The following is a 13,704-nucleotide window of genomic DNA, read 5'->3' as shown; positions in this document are numbered from 1 at the left end:
CACTTTGAGTTACAGCTCCACTTCCAGTTTGCAGGTGGTAAACTGGAGGTAAGAGTATCACAGCTTTTCTGCCAGGTCTGGCTTCAAACTTTGATCCTCAGGTCTCAGTCTCCTGAGTAGCTAGGATTACTGGCTTGAGCCACCAGCACCCAGATGGTTGCTGTTTTGATTTCTGAGAGGCAGGGCTACCTTGAAAAGAGTGGTCTGCTTCTAGAACTGCCTTATGTCCTTTAAGAGTGGAGGGAAGCAGGAAGCCAGATCTGAGATCTGAGAATCACTGAAGGAAGCCAGCTCCAACGTAGTCTTTGAGATTCTCTGATTAACCACTAAAAAAAGCTGGAAGTGGAGCTGTAGCTCAAGTGGTAGTGTGCTACTAGCCTTGAGCAAAAAAAGCTCAGGCCCAGCTGGGCGCTGGTGGCTCACGCCTGTAATCCTAGCTACTCAGGAGGCTGAGATCTGATGATCGTGGTTCAAAGCCAGCCCGGGCAGGAAAGACTGTGAGACTCCTATCTCCAATAAACTACCAGAAAACCGGAAGTGGCACTGTAGCTCAATTGGTAGAGCGCTCGCCTTGAACTGAAGAGCTGAGGGACAGCGCCCAGGCCCAGAGTTCAAGCCCCATGGCCGACCAAAAAAAAAAAAAAAAAAAAAAGCTCAGGCCCCTGACTCAAGCCCTAGGACCATGACAGAAGAAGAAAAAGAATGGAGGGAAAATTAAGAAACCTCAAGTGACAACTGAGGAAGGTACTAGAAGAGGTGAGGAAGAATGATGTCCTCACCATCTCACCTCCCGCTGTTTCAGAAGCTCAGGCTTAAGTAGGGACTGACAAGAGGTCAAGAAAGCAGAAGAAGCTGGTAGAAAGCTTACAGAGGAAAGGCTGGGAAGGAACATATATGGAGTGTGTCCTATCTCCATGGAGATCAAGAGAAGGATGCGGCTGGGTGCCAGTGGCTCATACCTGTAATCCTAGCTACTCAGGAGGCTGAGATCTGAGGATCACAGTTCAAAGCTGGCCTGGGAAGGAAAGTCTCTGAGACTTTTTTTGGGGGGGAGGGTCAATTGTTTTTTATTTATTTTTTTATTTTTATTTTTTTGGTGGGGATCAGTCGTGGAGCTTGAACTCTGGACCTGGGCACTGTCCCTGAGCTCTTCAGCTCAAGGCTAGTGCTCTCCCACTTGAGCCACAACGCCACTTCCAGTTTTCTGGTGGTTAATTGGAGATGAGTTTCTGGACTACTTTCCTGCCCGGGCTGACTTTAAACCATGATCCTCAGATCTCAGCTTCCTGAGTAGCTAGAATTACAGGTGTTAGTCACCGGGATCCAGCTTCTGTGAGACTCTTATTTCCAATAAACCACCAGAAAACTGGAAGTGGCGCTGTGGCTCAAGTGGTAGAGCGCTAGCCTTGAGCTGAAGAGCTGAGGGACAGTGCCCAGGCCCAGAAGTCAAGCCCCATGACCAACCAAAAAAAAAAAAAAAATACTGATGGATGGCGTAGATGGTAGAAAGGATGTGGGAGACCAGGACCAGTTGGATGAGGAACAATCTGGAGCTTCCACAGGTTTTGTCTCTGAAGAGGAATATGAGAGGAATAAGTTTGTTTGCAAGGGAGCTTTTCCACTAGGACATCCCAGCCTGCTGGCTGATTTCCTTCCTTAAAGGTGCCAGAGAGGAAGACTGACCTGAGGTCAGAATGAGGCTCCCCTTATCTAGAAGTCAATGGGAGACATGCTGCCTTCCAAACAGAGGCTTTGGCTGAGAGAGTGGGTGGAAGAGTTAGAGGTTGGGGGACCTGACCTCTAAGTTGAGGGTAGCCATTGAGGTGTTTTGCTCCTTCAGCCATTATTAGAGGGAACTCCTGCCCCTCTCATTCCTGCCTCCCCCCTCCCCCCCACTGCCACTGTGACTGCCATGAGATAGCGGCTCTAACACTGGTTGTCATGGTTATGAGAGGAGCTAACTCCCATAGATTGGAAAGCGCTGGTGAGCTGGCACCCTCTGCTTTGCCTGCTCTTCCCTCCTCTTTGCGCATCTTCCCACCCCCCCACTCCCCCCAGCACAGAGAAGAGCGTACAGCAGCCCGGGGGCGAGCAGAGCTAAGGCTAGGAGGTAGAGTGAGGACGCAGAGATCGGAGAACCAGGGAGATGAGTGGCAATAGGAGGCAGCCCAGCCGCAGGGGCCAGGTAGGTCAGGGGTCCAGAAGCCCTTTGCACCTGGCTCTCCCTCGGCCTGCTCACTTCTGGACAGCTGCCCCTGATGACACCTTGTTGCAGGCTGTTTTGAGAATGGTCTTTCCAGCTCAGCAAGCAGGCATTTCTCTGCTTCTGCCCTCAACCTGTGACTGGACTCCAGGCACCCTGATGCCACCTAGCTTCACCTCCTGTTTCTTGCATCCCTTCCACAGAACCGGGAAAAGGAGAAGATGAAGGAAGCCAAGGACGCCCGTTATACCAATGGGCACCTCTTCACTACCATCTCAGTTTCGGGCATGACTATGTGCTATGCCTGTAACAAGAGCATCACAGCCAAGGAAGCCCTCATCTGCCCAAGTAAGTTGTCCCCTGAACAGATTTGGTGACTACCAGTTGTAACCTGTCATTTCCGCCCTGGATCATAAGGGAAGCTCTCCTCTGAGCCCAAGTGCCAGGACCAGATGCTTCTTTCTTATTCTCCTTCCTCTGGAGGGTGGTGGCTATTGGAATGTGGCAGAAGCAGGTCTAGCTGGGGATGTGGATGAGAAAAGCTGGAATGGCTCTTTGCAGCTGTCACCCGCGGGGTAGCCTTCTTGCTCCCTGAACAGCTGCTGAGGGGAACTGACTGCAGGAGGAGGAGGACTTGTGTGTGAAAAGTGGTGGGAGAGGAGCTGGGGAAAGCTGCCAGCCTCACAGCTGGCTTTGTCCATCTTGCTGGGCAAAACTGGACATTCAGGACCTCAGGGTTCCATTGTCCTTTCCTTTCTGATACTTGTGGGTAGAGTCTGAAATCATGTCCTTTCAAGGACAAGATGGGATTAGAACACCGTCTTAGATTTCTAGTCTAGACAGTAAGAAAGGACCCGTGCATGAGGGAGTGTCAGCCAGAAATCCCTTCCTTCCTGAAGTTGTTTATGCAGAAGGCTCTAGCTCGGGCCTGCTCCCTCAAATTTATGGCAACTATTTGCCTTTGATTAGAACAGGATTGGAGGCATTATGACTGGCTGCTGACCAACGGGATGAATTTCCTAGCTTCCAAATGAATCCCTTTGGTTTATGGAGAAGAAACCCAGAAAGAACTTCCTCCCTTCTTTCTCACTGCTCCATTTAGAGTTGGGAGGATGAGGAGGGAACCCCCATCTAGATTCCTCTAGAGACTTGACAAAATACCCAGTCCGGAAGCTTGTTGCCAGGGGAACTGGGGAGGCGGGCATTACTATTTTGAGAGCAGGTGGAAAGCGGAGGTTTGATCCAGAGACACTAGGTGTTGGGGGTAGAAGGGAGCTCCTTGGGAGGGGGGGGGTGGGCAATGTTGTAGCCCCCACATCTGTCTAAACCTTCTGCCCCACCCTACTTGCCTTGTATTTGTGGAAGTGAGCTTGGGGCTGAGTATTGTCTGAAGGAGTTAGCAGCGTTTCCGGTGCTGGGCGGGGGAGGGGAAGCTGGAGAGGGCCAAGGGCTGAGAGTGTGTTGGGAAGGGGACATCAGTGGTCCTGTGCCTAGACTTGGCTATCCCTCCTTTTTCCTCCTCTTCCCTACTCCATGGCGAGGTGGGGCAGAAAGTGGGGGAGGAGCAGATGGAGTGTGTGGGAGCTGTAGGTTTGCCTTGCGTGGTGAACAGGACTCCCTGGGCCTGGAAGGGAAGAGGCAGCCTGACTGGGATCAGAACAGAAGGCTGATAGATTGGCAGGGAAGGCAGGGCAAGGCGTGGACCTGTTTATTCCCCACTAGATCCATCAGCCTTGGAATTGCTCAGACCCAGCCAGAGGCAGTGGGCATATATGTGCGGCACTGGCAGGAAGGAGTAAATGCCAGCTCTGCTACCAGCAAGAGGGTATCAGGCTATTGATTACAACATCTCCAGGACAGGCTCCTCATCTGTAAAATAAGGGTAGTGGCACCCACCTCTCTGGGCTGTGGAACACAGTCAAGGTGGAGCATGTCCTTAGTGCTCAAGGAGTGTTCACGTCTCCCTACCCTAGCCCCCACCCCAGCTGCCATCCTGTCATCGTGTGGTCTGTGGGAGTCCTTGCTCTCATCCTCCATTGTGCTTCTCCAGCTCATCTCTAACAGCAGTAACTCCTCTTCCCTGTAGTCCACATCTCAAGCTTGCTTCAAGTTCAGAATTGTTCACTCCTCCTGACTCTGTGATTCCAGTTCACATCCAGACCCCTCTCTCACTTCACTTCCTGCTTGAGAAGAAAGAGGGAGGTGGGAGGAGAAGGGATTAAGGTGTGGTAATTATTGAGAAGTATGGGAAGGGGGGAAATACCTGTGGCCAGGGGGAGATGGGTGTCTGCACATGGGTGTGTCCCCTCCTGTACCACCCAGCCCTCCCTTTACCCTCTTTACCCCACCCTCCCAGCCTGCAATGTGACTATCCACAACCGCTGTAAAGACACCCTGGCCAACTGTACCAAGGTCAAGCAGAAGGTGAGATGACAGGGAGGGCAAAGGGCTGGGGGAGAGGGTAATAAGCGTGTGGTGCCCTCATGCCTTTGCATTCATTCCCTACCCTGTGTTCCTCCACCCTTCTTACCACGGGGCAGCCCAGACCCTCAGCCCCAGGCCTCAGACCCTAGTGGATCAGGCCTACTGCTGAAGACATGGCCCCACATCACTGGGCTTTGCCATCCTGATTCCTGTAACCATAGCGCTAGCTTCTCCCCAGGGAGCAGTGCTCAGTACCTGCTTCCTCCTCGGTTCTGGGGGGTGATCCTTAGGTGACAGCTGTTCTTGGTGTCTCTTGCTCTTTCTCATAGCAACAGAAAGCTGCTCTGTTGAAGAACAACACTGCCTTGCAGTCTGTCTCTCTTCGAAGTAAGAGTGAGTAGTTGGGTATTGGGGAGGCCACCATAAGCCCCTGGGACCCCAGGCTTCTCAGCTCATGGGCTCTGCTGCCCCCCTGAGGTTATACCTGGACACAGCAACTTCCTCTAGTGGAAGTGGCTAAAAGGGGCATAAGGAAGGGGATGGTCTATATTCTTGGGCTTAGAGGTAGGACAGGGGAATCCTTATAGGGATGAAGGATTGTGATGGTCTGTCATTTGGGCCTGGTACATGCTGTATTAGTATCATTTACCTGGTTTTTTTTTTGTTTTTTTTTTGTTTTTTTTTTTACTAGGGATTGCACTAAAGGTCTCCCAGTTGATAGGCATGCGTTGTACCATTTGAGCCACACCTCCAACCCCTTTTTGACCTTTTTTTTGGTTGTTGTTGTTGTTGTTTTGGTCAGTCGTGGGGCTTGAACTCTGGGCCTGGGCACTGTCTCTCAGCTTTTCAGCTCAAGGCTACGCTCTACCACTTGAGCCACAATACCACTTCCGGTTTTCTGGTAGCTTATTGGAGATAAGAGGTTTTACGGACTTTCCTGCCGGGGCTGGCTTTGAACTGCAGTCCTCAGATCTCAGCCTCCTGAGTAGTTAGGATTACAGGCATGAGCCACTGGTGCCCGGCTTTGGTTTTGTTTTTTTTTTTTTTGTGCTGGTCCTGGGCCTTGAACTCAAGGCCCAAGTACTATCCCTAAGCTGCTGTTGCTTCTCTTTCTTTCTTTCTTTCTTTCTCTTTCTTTCTTTCTTTCTTTTCTCTCCTTCCTTCCTTTCTTCTCTCCTTCCTTCCTTCCCTCCCTCCTTCCCTCCCTTCCTTACTTTCTTTCCTTCTTTCTTTTCTTCCTTTCTTTCTTTCTTCTTTCTCTCTCTTCTTTCTTGCTCTCTCTTCTTTCTTGCTTTCTTTCTCCTTTCTTTCTTTCTTTCTTTCTTTCTTTCTTTCTTTCTTTCTTTCTTTCTTTCTTTCTTTCTTTCTTTCTTTCTTTCTTTCTTTCTTTCTTTCTTCTTCCTTTTGCCAGTCTTAGTACTTGAACTCAGGGCCTGGGCTCTGTCCCTGAGCTTCTTTAGCTCATCTGTAAAATAAAGGTAGATGCACCCACTTCTATGAGCTGTGAGGCTAGCAGTCTACCACTAAGCCACATTTCCAGCCTGTCCTTAAGCTTCTTTTGCTCAAGACTATTGCTCTACCACCTGAGCCACAGCTCCACTTCCGGGTTTTTTTTTTAGTAGTTTATTGGAGATTAAAGTCTCATGGACTTTCCTGCCTTGGCTGGCTTTGAACTGTGGTCTTCACATCTTAGCCTCTTCAATAACTAGGATTATAGGCAAGAGCACCAGCACCTGTCTACATTGGTTATTTTATTTTTTTTTTTTGTCGGTCATGGGGCTTGAACTCCGGGCCTGGGCGCTGTCCCTCAGCTCTTCAGCTCAAGGCGAGCACTCTACCATTTGAGCTACAGCGCCACTTCCGGTTTTCTGGTAGTTTATTGGAGATAGGAGTCTCACGGTTTCTCCTGCCCGGGCTGGCTTTGAACCGCGATCCTCAGATCTCAGCCTCCTGAGTAGCTAGGATTACAGGCGTGAGCCACCAGCGCCCGGCTTACATTGGTTATTTTTGAGGTATGCTCAGTAAGTTAGCCTGGGGATTGGTACTCCTACTCATGCTTACCTGTGTTTCTGGGGATGATAGGTGTACACCACTATACCCAACCACATTGTACCTCCCCTGTAGGTGGCACACACAACCTTGCTGAGCCATGAGTGAGATGGAGTTTTAACAAACATTTTGCTTGGGCTGGCGCTCAAACCGTGATTCCCCCAATCTCTAGTAGTAGGGTTAGAGGCTTGAATGCCTGGCCTTGTATTATTATCACTGCATTTGGTAGTGGTTTCAGTCAGATAGCTTTGGTGTAACAACATGGTACTTAGGCAGAAAGATCAGAGCCCCAAGTCTCATCACCATTGGTCCTGATCAGGTCTTCTTACTTTTTTTGAGCTTCACTTTGCTCAGTTTGTTTCAGGGAGGAAGTAAGGCAAGAAAAAGCTCTGCAAACATTGGAGGATAGCACAGATGTAAAGTGACATTATAAGTGTTTCTTGGACCAGAAGGGCCGGGAGTGGCGCCAGAGAATACCTTGTTTCTAGTGGAGGAGCTTGGGAGGCTGGAACTCTGGGGAGGCAGAGTTTGATTTTTGCCTGCTTGGCCTCTCTCCTGACAGCAACTACCCGGGAGCGGCCTACCTCTGCCATCTACCCCTCCGACAGCTTCCGACAGTCCCTCCTTGGCTCCCGCCGCGGCCGCTCCTCCTTGTCTTTAGCTAAGAGTGTTTCTACCACCAACATTGCTGGGTGAGCCTCTTTTGGGGAAGGGAAGACCAGATATATAGCAAAGTATGGATCCCAAAGGGGGGGACTAAGGTTTTTTTTTCCATCTCTGAGTTGAGAATTGTAGACTGATAAGTAAGGAGAACTTAGGGTGACTGCCTTTCAAGTTCCCAGTCTTGGTTCCCCTCCTGGGAAGGGATATTCTGCCTGAGTAGGGATGATGTAGACAACCTTCACTTCCTTCAGACATTTCAATGATGAGTCTCCCCTGGGGCTGCGTCGGATCCTTTCCCAGTCCACAGACTCCCTCAACATGCGAAACCGAACCCTATCAGTGGAATCCCTTATTGATGAAGGTGAGCATGCCTGAGGCTGGAGAGACTTGGAGGAGATGAAGCAGGGCTGGTGGGAGCAGCCTTGGGAAGGGCAGGGAGACAAGGGATGTAAAGGAGGGCCTAGAAAGCAGGAAGGAGGAATCAGTTCCTAGTTTCTTCCTCTACTGATGCCCAGGTGCAGAAGTGATCTATAATGAGCTGATGAGTGACTTTGAAATGGACGAGAAGGACTTTGCAGCAGATTCCTGGAGCCTTGCTGTGGATGGCAGCTTCCTGCAGCAACATAAAAAGGAAGTGATGAAGCAGCAGGATGTCATTTATGGTGAGCCAACTGCATCACCCCAGCCTTCTTCCCTTACCAGGCCCTGATTGTCTATGTTCTCCTTTCTAGCAGTCTCACCTCTCCAGACTCTTTATCTCCATGACCCTGCTTGGCATCAGGTTGCTCCTTAGGCCTTCATCTGGTCTCCAAGGCCCCATATTTTGTTTTGTTTTTTTGAGACAAGGTTTTGTTAGGTAGCCAACAATCCTCTTGCTGAGAATCCTCCTGAGTGCTGAGAATACAGGCATGCACCAATCATACTCAACTGCTCCATCTTTATCCCTTTTTCTTAACGTGGTTCTCAGTTTTCACTCTGCCTCTTTAATGTACGACACCATGCTGGGTGTGGGAGGCTTAGATGTATAGAAGACACATGGTTCTTTTCCTAAAATAGTTGATAATCGTCAGATGACAGGTGTAAAGATTAAAAAATGATTTAAGATCCCACTAATGCAGATGTTAACTTAAAAGGGACCAGCCAAGGGGCCCACAGATTGTGCTCAAGACAGAGTAGAAGGTTGAATGACCCATTGTCCCCACAGAACTAATCCAGACGGAGCTGCACCATGTGAAGACACTGAAGATCATGACCCGCCTCTTCCGCACTGGGATGCTAGAAGAACTACAGTTAGAGCCAGGAGTGGTCCAGGGCCTATTCCCCTGCGTGGATGAGCTCAATGACATTCATACCCGCTTCCTTAGCCAACTGTTAGAACGCCGGCGCCAAGCCCTGTGCCCTGGCAGCACTCGGAATTTTGTCATCCATCGTTTGGGTGACCTGCTTATCAGCCAGGTGGGAAAGGGTAGGACCCCTGGGTAATAGTCATTGAAGGAGGAGTGAGCATTTTTTTTTTTTTTTTTTTGTCTCCAACCACACTCCAGAGGCAGGATGCCAGCCTGTTTGGCAGGAGGCTGGAGGTATGCCCAAGGGATAAGGTATGATTTTGTGAGAAATGTTGACTTGGCTTTGCTCTCCTGACATCTAGTTCTCAGGTCCCAGTGCAGAGCAGATGCGGAAGACCTACTCAGAGTTCTGCAGCCGCCACACAAAGGCCTTAAAGCTCTATAAGGAGTTGTATGCTCGAGACAAACGCTTCCAGCAGTTCATTCGGGTGAGCCAGCCTCTGCAGATCCAGACTCACAGCCTCCTCATAAGCCTAAATCCATCTTCCTCATTCATGGGAAGGTCATGTGTGATCTGTGCCCACCCAGACAGCAAGTACTGGCTACCCCTTTAGATTTGTGGATCCTGTCAAGAGTTAACCCTCAGAGAAGACAGTATCTCCTACTAGTTTCCCATCCACTTTTCCTGACTTTGTTGGGTTGATCCTTACCACAAATCGGGGACATTGTCCCCATTTTCCAGTTGATGTCACGTAGACCAGTGTCAGGTAATAGCCAAGGCAGGACCAGCACCAAAAGCTAGGACTGGCATCTTTCGATAGCCCTGAGCCCTGCCTCTTCCTTTGCAGAAAGTGACCCGCTCAGCTGTGCTGAAGCGACATGGGGTACAGGAATGCATCCTCCTGGTGACTCAGCGCATCACCAAGTATCCAGTGCTCATCAACCGGATCCTTCAGCATTCCCATGGTGAGGAGAAGCACCAGGGAGGGGGGATATTATGGGTAAGGAAAGGCTGGGATGATAAAGGCTCAAAGGGCAGGTATGGAGTTATGGGAAGCCTGTAAAGGTAGAGTTGGGACACAGTGGGAGTTAGGACTGGAATGACAGTGGGTAAGTTGTCCCCCATGTTGGCCTTCTGATACAGGAATTGAGGAGGAGCGCCAGGACCTGACAGCAGCACTGGGGCTAGTGAAAGAGTTGCTGTCGAATGTGGACCAGGATGTTCATGAGTTGGAGAAAGGGGCTCGCTTGCAGGAGATCTATAACCGCATGGACCCTCGGGCCCAGGCCCCAGTACCTGGCAAGGGCCCTTTTGGCCGAGAGGAGCTTCTGCGGCGCAAGCTCATCCATGATGGCTGCCTGCTCTGGAAGACAGCGACAGGTCGCTTTAAAGGTCAGTAGACCTTGCTGAGCGTGGTGGTTCACATTTGTAATTCCAGCACTCAGGAGGCTGAGGTAGGATGATCATAAATTCTGGGTCAGCCTTGACTATATGGGAAGTTCAAAGTCGACCTGGGCTGTATAGTGAGACGCTATCAAAAACATAAAAATAAACAAAAGATCAGTGATTTGCTGGGAAGCGTCTACAAGAGTCCAGAGTTAGAATGGGAGATACAGCCACTCTTAAGACCTCTTAGGGCTGGGAAGGCGGCTCAGTGGTAGAGCGCTTGCCTTGCATGCCTGAGACCCTGGGTTCGATTCCTCAGCACCACATAAAGCAAAAAGAAAAAAGCTGGAAGTGGTGCTGTGGCTCAAGTGGTAACCTTGAGCTGAAGAGCTGAGGGACAGCGCCCAGGCCCAGAGTTCAGGCCCCATGACTGGACCCCCACCCCCCCCCAAAAAAAAAAGACTTCTCTTAGCTGGGCACTGGGCTCACGCCTGTAATCTTAGCTACTCAGGAGGCTGAGATCTGAGGATCATGGTTCAAAGCCAGCCCGGGCAGGAAAGTCCATGAGACTCTTTTTTTTTTTTTTTAGGTCCGGTCGTGGGGCCTGAACTCTGGGCCTGGGCACTGTCCCTCAGCTCTTCAGCTCAAGGCTAGCTCTCTACCACTTGAGCCACAGCTTTTTTTTTCTGCGTATGTGGTGCTGAGGAATCGAACCCAGGGCCTCATGCATTCAAGGCAAGCGCTCTACCACTGAGCCATCTTCCCAGCCCCCATGAGACTCTTATCTTCAATAAACCACCAGGAAAACTAGAAGTGGCACTGTGGCTCAAGTGGTAAAGTGCTAGCCTTGAGCTGAAGAGCTGAGGGACAGCGCCCAGGCCCAGAGTTCAAGCCCCATAACCAAAAAAAAAAAAAAAAGAAAAGAAAAAAAACTTCTCTTTATGTAGGCCTGCACCAAGTATGAGACTCAGTAGGAGGAAAAGATATGTTGTTTATTGCAGCCAAAGTTTTGCATTCTGTTTTTAATATTCTGGACAAGACAGTCTTATGAGTTTATATTCATTTCGGTGGGCCTTGCCAGGCCAGAGAACCATCAGTTTTAATGAAGACATAGAAATGTAAACCACAGTTGAGCATTGGTAGTTCATACCTGTAACCCTAGCTGTCTGAGAGGCTGATATCTACAAGATTAAGGTTTGATGCTAGCCTGGCCAGAAAAGTTCTTGAGACTCTATCTCCAAAATAACCAATAAAAAGGTGGGCTGGAGGTGTGGCTCCAGTGGTAGAGTGCTAGCTAAGCATGCTAGCTGATGAAGTGTGAGATTCTGAGTTCAGACCCCACACCAGCACACACACACACACACACACACACACACACACACACACACACACACACACAGAGAGAGAGAGAGAGAGAGAGAGAAGCTGGCGCATTGCTCAAGAGTGGAAGACCTGGGCTGTGAGTGTGCCTTAGTGGTAGAGTGCTTGCCTAGCATGCATGAAGCCCTAGGTTCGACTCCTCAGTACCACATACACAGAAAAAGCCTGAAGGGGACTGTGACTCAAGTGATAGAGTGCTAGCCTTGAGCAAAACAGTGCCCAGGCCCTGAGTTCAAACTCCAGGACTGGCCAGAAAAGAAAAGTGGAAGACCCTGTGAGCAAAAGTGCTAGAGCCTCAGTTCAAGCCCCAGTCCCAGGGGTAAAAAAATAGAAATGCAGACCACAGGACAAGATTAAGGCAGTTAATTTCCCCAACCGGAATCCCAGCCATCAGGGCTGTGGAATGCTTTGGCATTCAAGGAGCACAGCTGGGAGTTTCCAGGGAGAGGCTGAACCCAGAGAAGGTCAGGCAGGAAAGGCGAGAGAATGGAGTCCTGTGGGCCTAAGCCCACTTTCCTAGGCTCCCTTTTCAGAATTTTTGTGCACTTGCAAAGTATTCTGTCTAAATCAGCTTTGGGGGTAAGGACTCGGGGACAAAAACAACTGACATCTGAGGCCAGAGTCTGCCTGCTCCTCTGTGTCCAGGTCATAAAATCTCTGCTTGGAGGGCCTGGATATTCTGTCTTCACCAGCTTCTTCCATTTCTCTCCTTTTCATCTCTCCCACACAGCAGCTAAGAATATAAAGCATCGAGGGTTAAAAATAGCAAGGCTACAGAGCTCTATTTCTGAGCATTTAGCAAAAGCCCTCCCATTCTGTATGCCCACAGTTAGTAAGATCCCAAGGATGAAGGGTGAGTGTATGTGTTCTTGACTGTGACATCCAGGTTGCATAGAATTGACCTTTGTTGGATGAGGGCTGACCTCTCAATCCTCCTTTAGTAGACAGGAAGTGAACTTTCTCCCTTTACTGAGCACAAAGTGAAAAATAGGAATATGCCAAGGCAGAAAGAATTTAGGTCAGATACCTAAAAAAGTTTTTTAAAGATTTTATATTAGGGCTGGGAAGGTGGCTCAGTGGTAGAGTGCTTGCCTTGCATGCCTGAGGCCCTGGGTTCGATTCCTCAACACCACATAAGCAAAAAGAAAAAAGGTGGAAGTGGCGCTGTGGCTCAAGTGGTAGAGCGCTAGCCTTGAGCTGAAGAGCTGAGGGACAGTGCCCAGGCCCAGAGTTCAGGCCCCACGACTGGACCCCCCACCAAAAAAAAAAAAAAAAGATTTTATGTTAGCTCGGTGCTGGTGGCTCACACCTGTAATCCTACCTACTCAGGAGGCTGAGATCTGAGGATCACAGTTTAAAGTCAGCCTGGGCAATAAAGTCCCTGAGACTCTTATCTCCAATAAACAACCAGAAAACCAGAAGTGGTCCTTGGGCTAGAGTGCTCGCCTTGAGCTGAAGAGCTTAGGGACAGCGCCCAAGCCCAGAGTTCAAGCCCCATGACTGACAAAAAAGAAAAAAAGATTTTATATTAGACTGGGAATGTGGCTTAGTGGTAGAGTGCTTGCCTCGCATGCACAAAGCCCTGGGTTAGATTCTCAGTTCCACATAAACAGAAAAAAAAACTGGAAGTGGTGCTGTGGCTCAAGTGGAAGAGCGCTCCCCTTGAGCTGAAGAGCTAAGGGACAGCGCCCATGCCCTGAGTTCAAGCCCCAGGACTGGCAAAAAAGTAAAAAAAAAAAAAGATTTTTATATTAGTTAGATGCTAGACATGAAACTTAAAGACTGGGAAGCCCATAAAGGCTGGGAAATGCATAGCTCCTATTGGTCTTAGAATCCTTAATAACATAAAGGCCTTGGACCCAGCCCCATGTGGCATACACCTTTAGTCCCAGCTATTCAGGAGGCTGAGGCCAGAAGGTTGCTTGAGCCCATACAAGTTCAAGACCAGTCTGGGAGCTGGGTGCCATTGACTTAAGCCTAAATTCCTAGCTTACTCAGGAGGCTGAGATCTGGAGGATTGCTAGGCAATCCCTGGCAGAAAAGTTCTCTACAGACCAGTGTCAGTGGTTCATGCTTGTGTTCCTAGCTACTCAGGAGGCCAAGGTCTGAGGATTATGGTTCAAAGCCAGCCTAAGCAGGAAAGTCTGTGAAACTCTTATCTGCAATTAACTGCCAAAAAAGCCAAAGTGGAGCTATAACTCAGGTGGTAGACTGTTAGTCTTGAGCAAAAACACAAATTAACTTAGGGACAACACCCAGGCCCTGAGTTTAAGCTCCAGAACCAGCACCAAAAAACAAAGAGAGAGAGAGAG

The 13,704-nt window shown here is 49.5% G+C and overlaps 1 protein-coding gene across 9 annotated transcripts in view; it reads left to right on the top strand.

Moving 5' to 3' along the window:
* LOC138818135 (rho guanine nucleotide exchange factor 2) overlaps positions 1-13,704 on the top strand; it is a 70,358-nt gene that overhangs the window by 46,970 nt on the left and 9,684 nt on the right. For 6 of the 9 annotated variants that reach the window (XM_070009052.1, XM_070009051.1, XM_070009048.1 and 3 more), the window contains 10 exons: positions 2,407-2,551; positions 4,560-4,627; positions 4,957-5,020; positions 7,239-7,368; positions 7,591-7,700; positions 7,855-8,001; positions 8,544-8,794; positions 8,988-9,113; positions 9,474-9,591; positions 9,770-10,018. In XM_070009052.1, the coding sequence (XP_069865153.1) occupies positions 2,407-2,551; positions 4,560-4,627; positions 4,957-5,020; positions 7,239-7,368; positions 7,591-7,700; positions 7,855-8,001; positions 8,544-8,794; positions 8,988-9,113; positions 9,474-9,591; positions 9,770-10,018 (1,408 nt within the window). Of the gene's footprint in view, positions 1-2,034; positions 2,186-2,406; positions 2,552-4,559; positions 4,628-4,956; positions 5,021-7,238; positions 7,369-7,590; positions 7,701-7,854; positions 8,002-8,543; positions 8,795-8,987; positions 9,114-9,473; positions 9,592-9,769; positions 10,019-13,704 lie in introns of those variants that run through there. The other 3 variants (XM_070009056.1, XM_070009055.1, XM_070009049.1) reach the window with 3 other exon arrangements.

The sequence above is a fragment of the Dipodomys merriami genome, unplaced genomic scaffold, assembly GCF_024711535.1.
Source record: "Dipodomys merriami isolate MVZ:Mamm:240054 unplaced genomic scaffold, mDipMer1.0.p SCAF_718, whole genome shotgun sequence".
Taxonomy (NCBI): Eukaryota; Metazoa; Chordata; class Mammalia; order Rodentia; family Heteromyidae; genus Dipodomys; species Dipodomys merriami.
The sequence above is the reverse complement of the archived record's forward strand: the minus strand, read 5'-3'. Positions and strand labels throughout refer to the sequence as shown.